General features: G+C 34.6%; 1 protein-coding gene across 1 annotated transcript; it reads left to right on the top strand.

Moving 5' to 3' along the window:
* The first annotated feature begins 4,183 nt into the window (after positions 1–4,183).
* LOC141390102 (uncharacterized) lies at positions 4,184–6,403 on the top strand. The gene is made up of 3 exons (XM_073962630.1): positions 4,184–4,189; positions 5,229–5,453; positions 5,533–6,403. Exons 1-3 carry the CDS (start codon positions 4,184–4,186, stop codon positions 6,382–6,384), a joined length of 1,083 nt encoding a protein of 360 aa, XP_073818731.1. The 3' UTR covers positions 6,385–6,403.
* The last annotated feature ends 5,511 nt before the right edge of the window (positions 6,404–11,914 follow it).

The raw sequence follows: 11,914 nt of genomic DNA, 5'->3' as shown, positions 1-11,914 counted from the left end.
GAACCGATTCTGTCCAAAATTTGGCTTTCGTAATATTTTGTCCAAACTTAGTTTAAGTTCGAAGATGGGTTACATCGGTCCACTCCTACCGGAACCTCCCCCACAAAAGTTTGAAAATGTACGCTGTCTCCTTTACGTCGGCAAGAGTTTTTTCAGAGGCAAGTTCATACTTCTTGAGCAACTAGCCTAAAAGGTGCAAAAACCCCTATGATACCGTGCGTAGTGGTTGGAGCGCAGATAACTCTTGAACGGATCAACCGATTTGGTCCAAAATTTGGTCTTCGTCATATTTTGTCCTAACTTGGTTTCAGTTCGAAGATGGGCAATATCGACATTTCCCCCTAAAATGGTATGCACGATATATCTTGAATGGGGCAACCAATTTGGTCCAAACTTTTGATCTCCTAATATTTTGTCCACACGCAGAGAAAAAATATTTTTCGCTTTTGTTGGAACAAAAATATCTGTTTTGGTTCCAAAAATGTATTTGTTTTGTTCAAACATTGTAATCCTAATCCAAAAATACCATATTTTGTTCCAGACATAGAAAACAAAAACAACTTTCGAATTTTCGCAATATTGTAAAAATCGTTAACAATACCGATTGTAGGAACTATGATAGTTCTCTAATTTTGTTTACAAAAAGTATTGTCAACCCAGAGAACCAGCCCAGAAATTTTTGATTTTAGTGTACATACTTCTCATATACACTTTTCACATAACTTGGATATAAATGTCGCGTATAATATTGCAATCATTGATGAACACAATACATGGTTTGCTGCGTTGGCTGACAACAAAGCCAAACAAAAAGCCACAAGCACCCACCACAACATAAGGAATAATTAAACGCCATAACAAACTCCGGTATAACACCAAACCTCAAAGAACAATGAAGATAGAAGAATGAAACAAAACAGAAAGAAATAAAAACAAGAGTCTCATTGTTGGTATACATACACACAAAAAACAAAGATAAATGGGTCTATCTTGTATTGCCACTAAACATGAGTTGGGTTGTCAGTTGTCTGCGCGACTGAGAAGAAATGTTGTACCATTAATGTCAACGCAACTGGGTGGTTGATAAACATGTTATCGATCAGTGTTTTTTCAAACTTGTGACCTCTATTCGCAAAAAAAAAAAAACATTTTAAAAATAATTGCGCTTTGGATAACTCTTTTGTGTATTCTGGACAATATTTTAATATTTTGGCTGACTTTTCGAGCAAATTTGGAAAACAACCCAAGATTGGAATATAACCTGTCCATTGAATCTTCGGATCGTCAAGTTTTATTTCTGTCCCATAAAATGATAAGTTCGGTGGAATTATTTTTTGATGATGAAGAAAATGTACAGGACATTGCATCTATTAGAAGAAATTTGAGGGACAAGTCGAATCCATTGGAATTGCCATCTGCACTGTAAGCTGATGATCATGTGGAAAGATCTGTATAATCAGTAAATTATTTCAGGTTTAAGGCGTATTTTCGATTGCCAAAGGATGCCGTAGTTTACGTTGTGGAAACGTTAAAGGATGACTTCAAAGTAAGTTACAGATCAACAGCAATACCCCCACTTTTAAAAGTGTGCGCAGCGTTGCGATTCTTTGAGGACGGAAGTTTCCAAAAGTCCCATGGCAATGATTTCAACAATTGCATGGCTCAATCTACATTGTCGAGAGTATTGAAGGAAATTGTCCACTTGATAGAGGACAAATTGTGTGTTTCGAAGTTGACAGAGGAGGAAAAAAGGCAAAATAAAAACCATTTTTATTCAAAAACGAAATTCCCTGGTATAGTTGGCTATATAGTTGGAGTCCAAAGGAGGATGTTCGTCATTTGTACTTAAACTGAACCTACTGTATTTGTCACCAAATTCATTTGCAAAAGATTTGCTGCTGTCCGCTCCGAAGGCGATAAATTCACTTATTGTGATGGACCACCACCAGTGTCGTTGAAGTTTCTTTTATTTTGAGCCATTTCCTTTTTCAACTTTGCTTTAAAGTGAATCCAGACTCTCTGCCACTCTTCAGGTGTTCGTGTTGGAGGTCCTTGGCTGTTTAAACTGTCCGAAATGGACCTCCACGCTTCATCCGCTGTGGCTTAGGTTTCACCGAAAACCCGAACTCATCGGGCTAAGTTTGGATTTTCACTCAGTTTATCAATTAATATTTCGAACTGTTGCTTTGTCGTTATTTTTACCATATTGATACACAAAATTAATTAATGATGCAAAGAATCAATAGTTGTTAACAAAATGTTTATTTTTCCTTCTATTTTACTTCTTGTTTCTTCAAAAATGTTCATTGCAACTGAAAATTGGTGGTTGCTGAAAAACAGCCGCTTCGTCAACTGAGATTCGCAACTTCAGTTGAGAGTTGCCACACGAGGATCAATTTTGACAACTGGCAGCGCCACTCAACGATAATTGTTATCGATGATCGACCCCAAAGGCATCATGTCATACAAACAAAACTCACCATTATCGTTTTTTTCAACACGGCATTGAATAGCGAGAGAAGAGAAAAAATTGTCTAAGAAAAGAGAGAACTATTGTCCAGTTGACAAAAACTATTTTTGGATTTAACAAAACCCAATTGTTGGAATCACAATACTACATTTGGAATTTAACAATATCTTTACAATACATATTTTGCTCTTCGAATATTGTTGGATCAATCATATTTTTTTCTCTGCGTGCACATTAAGTTTAAATTCTAAAATGGTCCATATCGGTCCTCTCCTTAGGGAACCTCCCCACAAAAGTCCAACATTTATGCCTAAGTGCAGTTTAGGGTATGTTCGAAGATCCTTGGGAAATGTATACCGATGCTGTTCGTTGTGGTCCCGTTTACAGTGACATTATGTTTTCCGTGGCTAGTGGGCGCTATATCAATCGAAAAGATATGACCCCCAAAATAAGATCAACTTCCATCCGCAACATTTTGAACATTAATCCTAATCCACATTTTTGTCGCAAGTTCAAATGTCCAAAAATAGCCACAAAATTATGTACGTAGATGAAAGTTTCGATTCATATATGCTTACTTGTTGGTCCAAATTTTAAATTCTGCGACCATATTCTAACAAATTAGGAACACGAAATTTTTAAACCAACTCTTGACCTCCCATTTGATGCAAATTATATCAATAATAAATAATGCAAACATATCACTTAATTATATCAATAACATAAAATAAATTTTGTGGAAAACAATGCCCAGAGGAAGTGGTGTAGGGAATCACATGGTCGGCTCCGTCCGACTATAGCCCTCTCTTATATGTTTTAAGTAATTTTGACAGAATAGGAAATACGCCCAGGCCATACTATTCGTAAATTTTTCGAACTTACCCCTAGAACTAGATTTCCTCAGCAACCATTGAACCGATTTTGATGGATAATCTCTATTTACAAAATATATTTATATCCCTGAAATAATTACCCAATAGCTTTAAAACTCCTGCCGGGACCAACTAAAATTACTGATGATTTCGAACTTGACCGAAACTGCACACATCGTACAGGCGGCGTTGGTGTTGCGGCATAGGTGCTGTTCCTCCGCAAAACATTTCAGTACATTTTCAGATTTTTTTTGGATAACATTTGCGGAGATATCGCATATTGAAAAAGTCGAATTGTATAAAAATACTCCTAACTTCTTCTTTATCAACATAAAATTCTAAGTCGATATAGTCATGTCCCTCTGTCCGTCCGACTGTTCAAAACAAGATACATCTCGCAATATTTAAGTTAGAGCTTTGTTATTTGGTACAGAAATTTGGTATTGAAAGTGGGCTATATCGGTCCACGTTTTGATGTAGCCCCTATAGAACGATACCTCCCGATTTTCTGCATTTTGAAGGTTTTGGCCTTATTATTCCACCGAAATGACAGAAATTTGGTCGTCGTTGGGGGTATAAATCTTTCCATCTGAAATTGTCGGTATAGTTTCACCTCTTCATATAGCTCCCACAGAACAGTCACTACCGATTTTCGGTGGTTTGAAATTTGTGGGCTCAAAATCCAACCCAAATGTCTGCAATTTGGCATTTACTCTTCGTTGGGGGTAAAGAACTTTCAACCCAAAATTTGTCGGTATAAATCCAGGTCTTCAAATAGCCCACTCTATGGGTACCTCCCGATTTTCAGCAGTTTGTAGATTTTAGAGTCATTTATTCTTCAATGGAGGTATAAAACACTCCATAAGAAAATTTTTGTTATAAATCCACGTACCTCCCGATTTTAAGTATTTTGAAGGTTGTGGCATCAATATCGCACCGAAATGCCTGAAATTTGGTATTTAATCTTCGTTGGGAGTAGATAACTTTCAACCAGAAATTTGTCGGTGTAGACCCACATCTTCAAATAAACCCCCGATTTTCGGTATTTTCGCACCGAATGGCCTGAAATTTGCTTGGTTGGGGGTATAAAACTTTCCACTTGGAAAGTATAGGTCCACATCTTCATATAGCCCCCACAAAACGGTCCCTCCCGATTTTCGGTTTGAAGGTTTAAGGGCCATTATCAAACCGAAATTTCTAAAATTTTGTAGATAATCCTCGATGGGTGTACAAAACATTCCAGAAGATAATTGTTGGTATAGATCCAGGTTTTCTTATATTCGTCATACAACGGTACCTACCGATTTTCGGGTATTTTGAAGGTTTCAATATCGCACCGAAATTGCTGAAATTTGGTACTAAGTCTTTTTTGGGGATATACAACAGGTCCACGTTATGATACAGCCCCATTGCAACAGTACTCCCTATTTTCTGTATATTGAAGGTTTTCGCCTCATTCATTAACTAAAGTGAGTGAAGTTTGATATTTAGTCTTGGCTACGGATACAAAAAATTATTACAGGTACAAAACATCCCTTGCAAAAAATCAGACAGTATACATAGGTTCACGTTTCGGTATTGCCGCCATAGAAGAATACCACAAGATTTAAGATTTTTTGATGATCTTCGTCAAATTTTTATGCCGAATTGGTTGTTAATTGAAATTTTGTTTTGCCAGGAGATAGGAAACTTTTATTTCCTCGTACGTCTTGCAGTTTTATCATGAAATGAACTACCTGATCCAATCCAATATTAAAGCTACGAAATAATAAGGAGCAAATATTATTTATCCCTTGATATCACAATCTTCACATAATCACATTATTGCCATGCTTGCATTCCGGTTTAAATTATTGCTAATATGCATTTTGCCTTTCTTATTGCAGCTATTACTTCTATTTGCGCTGGGATGCGTGACCACAAATATTGAGGTACAAGCTCAGACCTATTCAAGAAGTTATTATAATTCTGGCGTTACACCTACTTCGCACTATTTTCATCATCAAAGTAGTGGATTTGTTCCTTTGACATACAAAAGCGATTTGATACAAGAGGAATCGAAACACCGAGCATCTAAATATTCCAAGAAATCCTATAAAGGATATAGTTCGGTATGTCCGTAACAAATTTTATAACAAATTTCCTTAAAAGATTTCTACTTTGATGTCATATTAAAAAAAAATAATTTAGAATCCTTATTATTTCCAGGATGAAGATGACAACTCCTCGGAGCGTTATTCCTCCGACGAATATTCAAATGAGGCCAGAGGACATCCTTATTTGGGCAAGGATCATGACAGTCGTGAATATACCATTGGCACGCACATCAGAGTACAACATCCCATAACAGTGCCGAAAAAAGTGAAAGCCCCCTCCCATCCCACTAAGAGTAATAAATATTCAACAATATCTAATGCTGGTGGAACTTATTCGCTTGACAATTCTCAAGAAATTCGTGGAGGTGGTGGTGGTGGTGCTCCTGAATATTTTAGCAGTGCCGTTAAAAAACAGAAATTTTCCAAACTATATGATTCTGATCCATTCCATGTTATTGCACCACCTAAATCAACAGTTGCCTCCTACCCCAATCATCACTCAACGCCGAGCTATGATGTCTACGAACCACATACAGATTCCTATGAACATTCCGATATACCGCTAAAAGCTCTGAAATCAAGCCAACGTGATCGTTTCAATGGCGTTGCATCGAAAAAACAAATTGAAAAATATTTGGAAGATCAAGAGAAACTTTTGGACGAAGCTTTAAAGCTGCAATTGTTGAGTAGTCCGAAATTTCAAAAACTTTTGAAATCTGCCGATAAAGAACAATACCACAAGGAGATAGACTTTGAAGATGAATATGCGCCCAATGCCCCACCGCCATCATATCGTGAACAATTCCCCAAGCAAGTTTCATTGTCACCAAGTGGAAAGAGGTCTCGACGTCGTCCCACAACATCGGAATTCAGTCGTCCTCACAAAACGGTCGTCGTTTCAAAACCTAATCGAAAATATCGTCAGGCGTATGTTATTGAAGTTTAGCCTGTTCCCCTACAGGATGAGTGTGTGTGTAATTTGTGTATGATTTGATTAATTTTTTTGGTTATAGAAATAGGTTGTTATTTATAATTTGTAGTAGTAGAAATATTAATTTTATAGTTTTGTGAATTTTACTTCGTGGTATTAATGTAAGTATTTTTGTTACAATATATTAATTAATAATAAAAAATTAATAAATCCAAATAAGAGCTAAAAATTGAATTGTATTACACAATACGACACGAAAATTACACTATGCAACACTGAAAATGCAAACAACTTCCAGTCTGCATTTTTTGAAAGTACATATTTAGACTACAAAAACCCTAGTAGGGTTTTGTCCTATAGCCTCATCTAAACCGGGCTAAATCTACACTTTTTTGCATTTATCAGGCCTTTATCTCAGAAACGAATAGGAATTTGGCCTTGCTGTCTTTAGCAATATTGTAGCCCTAAACTTGTAGAACTTATCTTTTGAAAAAACCACGTAAGAAAAACTCCATCTAGGGCATCAAAATCTATAAAATATAGAAAATTTTACATAATTGCTAAAATTCTGGTCAGTATTTGAGAGTTGAACCAAGTAACCTTTGCAAAAATCTTCCAAATAAAGTTCTCAACAATTCTTTAGAACATTCTGAAACTCTAAAATGTTTACTTCATGTTGTTTCAGCGGTATTTTGCATCATATCTTATACAACACGTATTTCAAACACAGTTCACACCAACAGTTTATTCTCGCATTTTGGATTTCACTACAATATTGACATTTTTATTAAATCGTCGTTGAAAAATGTACTGAAGACAACGGCATAGACGCATTTTACAACAATGACATGTTCTGAAGAGTTATGTATTACATTCCAGGGAATATTTTTCCAAAAGAAAATATTCAGAAAAAATTAACTGTTTTGGAGATACGGTTCGAAATGTATAAAATTTTTTGAATTTTTGCATATATTCTGAAATTTTAGGCAATAAATGTAGTTTTTCGAGTTCATTATTTCTCCAAATATTTTATTCTTGTCCTTATCTACAAATTTGCTTCAGAGGTCAGAAGAAGATTCGCATTGGTTTCAGAGATATAGTCCCGAATTTCTTTAAAAACTCAATATTTAACCATGTTTAGATGGGGCCATAAAATCCGAGCTGGATCTGACACAACAAAACCCAACTAGGGTTTCTTGTCGTTTGGGTCTGTACTTTCAAAAAAATCCCAATTCGAATTGTTTGCACAAGATCACCTTAAAAATTTTGCACAGTGTTATTCTCCATATTCTGATAGCACAGCATGATAGACGACAAACAGAGGGGACACATGTCTCGCCTTTTTTGCCTATCTTATCAACATCTTCTAAACAGCTAAGTATTTTAATTTGCTTTCATAGGCAAAGTTGTAGCTTTTGTCACAAAGAACAATAATTGTGAACATAAAATCGATCCTTCAAGGTCAAATCGCCAAGATGTAAATTCTATAAAAACATTTTTCGGCTATTGGTCTACAGATCCCGAACCGATCAACATTGAAGCAAATATTCTACTACAAAAATGTACCTTAGATCTCAATAAACAACTTTCTAAAACATAGAATTTTATGCTGATCTCCGACGAATATTTTGATATGTTACATACGGAATGACAAAGTTAGTTATACCCTCCATAGTATGGTGGAGGTATTAAAATATATGTACAGTGTTGGTCACACAATTAGCACACCCCACTACCAACATTTATTTTGCCTAAAAAGACCTTCAAAAGTAGTTGTATTTAATAAAGTATTTGTACTAATATATTCTCAGTAGTATGCTTAAAGAATACAACGCAATACAGAAACTGAAACATAATTGTCAATTTGAATAACCTCCAAAAATGTAAAAAATGTCCTAAATTCACTGGACACGTAATTAGCACACCTTAAAAGAATCACTAATATTGTGAATAGTTTCAATATTTTCGTCCATATTCAGTTTTAAATCCCTATCGTTTGGGAATAAGTTCCAGTCTGCTAGTTATACTCTGCTCCAGTCTCCGAAATGTTAGTGCCAGAAGGGAATTATATGGGGTACACCTTGGGTCCCAAGGACGGATGGAAATGTCAGTTTTTTAGTGTTTTTTATCGATTTTTTCATATGTAACGAACTCATTGAGGCAAGTAGTTCATAGAAACATCAAATAAAACATCATATTCCTGTTCATCTTTGTAAATTTGCGAATAGTGGGATGTACCCACCAGCAGTGTGCATCTCTAAAGTCCGTTTGACGCAAAAATTTTCATTAAAAAACTGTAATGTGATGCGTTGAGCTATTGATTTTATAAATATGTATCCATCTGGACTGAATTTTCCCGATATGTCGTGATGTATGTCACGATAAACCTATGTTTATCTCTATGGGACCTACACAAATTTCAATAATTTTCTAAACATAAGGCAAATGGGAGATAGTCTACTGAGAACGCAAGGTAATATGTTTCCCGGAGCTTAAAAAGATTAAATTTGAAATCACTAATCCAGAAAACATTTATCTTCAATAGTATATGCCTACTTTCATGGATTTTAACCAATTTCACAAAACCTCAAAATCCCTTATGGTCAGAAAGGGGTTATACTTTTAAACATACCCACGTGCCACGTGTTCATCTAGTGCTTAATTGACAGTTTTGTAATGATAGGTCCTTGGTGTTATTCAGACGTGTAATTTTGAATTACAAATGGTGTTATAAGTTGATTTTTCTTCACATAAGGGTGCATTTTATTGATCTTCTTTCTATAAACCCCTTCCAAATCAAAAATTTTCTTGAATGAATCATCGACCTTAAACACTTTTTGAAAAGTTTTTGCACTTTTTATTTAAATTTCGGTAATCGGTTAACAATTCCAATAATTTCTGATCCAATTGTACATTTGTTTTTAAAGTTTTGGCGACTTTCTGACGTTTAAGTGTACATTGCAAAAAATGGTCCGCTATTGGGATATATTTTGAGATTCCGGGGTGATAAATTATTTTTTCTTTCAAAAAATGATTTGTTCAATACGTTTTGAATATGAATTAACATCAATATAATTTAATTTTTGTATATTAATAGAATTAAATTAAAAAATCTTATGGTGTGCTAATTAAATGTCCCCTTGATAATTTGGGCGTTTTCACAAAACTTTTATTTTAAAAAAACCACTGATAATACTATTAACTTATATCATTAAATCTGTTAAATACATTATAGAAAAGGATTTTGTTTACGAAGATATTTCAATTTGTCCTATCAAAACTCTTAGCTGACAGAAATCATTTTGCACCAAAGGGGTGTGCTAATTCTGTGACCAACACTGTATATGGTAAATAACAAAAATGTTTTGCAATCGATGAATCCGAGTTTCACCCTATCAGAATTCGCGAACTGTTAATATATTCTATAAAGTATGACTACAATTCTTTAAAATTAAGTGTTTTAGGAGGGATCCCATAATGTCGGCCATTAAAATTAATTTTCGTGGAAGCTGTGTTGGCATCAATGTAGAAAAATTAGTAAAAATGGGTTGAAGCCAACAAGTTTTTTTATGTTCCCATATGATTTTTGGCTTAAACTTACATTTGATAGACCTAACCCCAAAGAAAGAATCACAGAATACTCCATGGGCAACAAGATTGTAGTGTATGATTTTTCGATATGTCCACTGCATCCACCTAAAATTTAAGCTGACATTTTGAAGCCGGAATTTCGGGGTTTTTTCAATTTTTTTAATAATCCGGACGCGCAAGAAGATAATATTCCAAACTCTTAACACGATTATAGAACTCGTGATTTTACGTCGTTTGATGCATATCTCATGAGTGTGCTCCTTACAGCATCCTAGTAATTGGAGTCGAAAGGCCAAAATTTGATGCGTGAATTTTCTTACAAAACCTATTTTTTGCGTGTAAAATTTACAACTGTCATTCAATTTCCTTTGAAACCCGCTTGAATTTAGTTTTTTTACGGGTTCTAATGAAGCTTTCCGCGATCGAATCCATCTACTAAAAACGCGGATATAGATACCTTGAAAATCGGAAAATCAGCAAAAATATATTTTGACAAATCCGCGTACTAAACCGCGATTTTCTTTAAAATTTTTTACATGAATGGAATCCTTTACTGGCGATTATAATATTTGCGAAAACGCGTGTCATAAAAGAAAAGAGATACGCGAGTAATATGGGTCTTTCACAAAAAATCGAATGTGGAGGCACATCCGCGGTTCTTGAAGAATCTAATTAAAATTGGTATATTTTGACGTATTTTTGATAGGCGCTGATGAAACCGGATGCGCATCAAAATCGTATGCACATTGCGCGACTTTTACCAACTTTAAGGTTTTTTGCAGTGTATGATGCAACTGGCGGCACACAATGGCCCCTGAGTGAAACTTCGAAATATGCATAAATTTTAAAGAGATTGATTCGCTGTATCCAAAAACGAATGCGCATCAACCGACTTTAACTAATTCGCGAATAACGGGCTTTTTACTTTTAATATTAATTGAATGATTGTAATTTCAATATTACTCTTAATTTCCTACCCTTATAAGTTATTACAGTAATCAGTTAAACTCTCGCGATGGTAAACCCTATTTTTTGATGAAGTTTTAACAGTATACATTCATTATTCTATGGGATTTTAGCAAAATAGTTGGAGAACTCCCAAAAATTTTTTTCTAATTTTTAGAATCAAACCAAAAAAATATTTGCAACAATATTTTCCTACAATAAGTTTTCTCTTTTGTTGTTGCTATAATATGTAATTTATGTACACAATCTCTATAAATTTGGTATCATATTTTTCTACGCATTGTCTAGATTGCGCATATATTTTTAATTTATTTTTTGAGCGTTTGTACGGATTCTGGGAAAGGATAATTTGGATTTACTTCAATTTTTTTTATTATTTGTTGATTTTTCGCGAAAATAATAATAAATTTAATAACTATTTAAACATCTACGAATAGATATGGAATGCTGTTAACGATTTATGCATACATTTTCTCATAACAAGAAAAACGATATTTTTAAATATTTTTTCTTTATATGAGAATAAAAACCGCTATAACTTTTGCGCGCATTGGCCAATTTCGTGAACGCGAGCAGATTTGAAACCGGATTTGTTTCCTTTACCTCTATACCAAAAATCGCAGATGTGCTCGCAAAAAAATTTTTTAATTTTTTTCAAATGGAATTGTAAAGGAATTTTTGTTCTTCGCCATATATATATATATACTAGCTTACCCGGTCCGCGTTGCTGGCCCGTTGATTGGGTTCTCCGTGTAAACTTTAGTTATCTATCCAGCATTGATACAGCCATAATTAGGCATCCCTCTAGAAACTTCATAATATAAATCAATGTTTTGACATAAATTCCATGTAATGGTATCCCCCAAATTTAAGATATAAAATCTCTTTTATTATACCCGTCACCATAAATTGACAGTTTAAAGCACTTTGTGACCCACATATAATGATCGGTGCACGTCAATTAACATTGCTATATATTGGATTGTTG

The sequence above is a fragment of the Musca autumnalis genome, unplaced genomic scaffold (assembly GCF_047663935.1).
Source record: "Musca autumnalis isolate F117 unplaced genomic scaffold, ASM4766393v1 scaffold_1, whole genome shotgun sequence".
Taxonomy (NCBI): Eukaryota; Metazoa; Arthropoda; class Insecta; order Diptera; family Muscidae; genus Musca; species Musca autumnalis.
The sequence above is the reverse complement of the archived record's forward strand: the minus strand, read 5'-3'. Positions and strand labels throughout refer to the sequence as shown.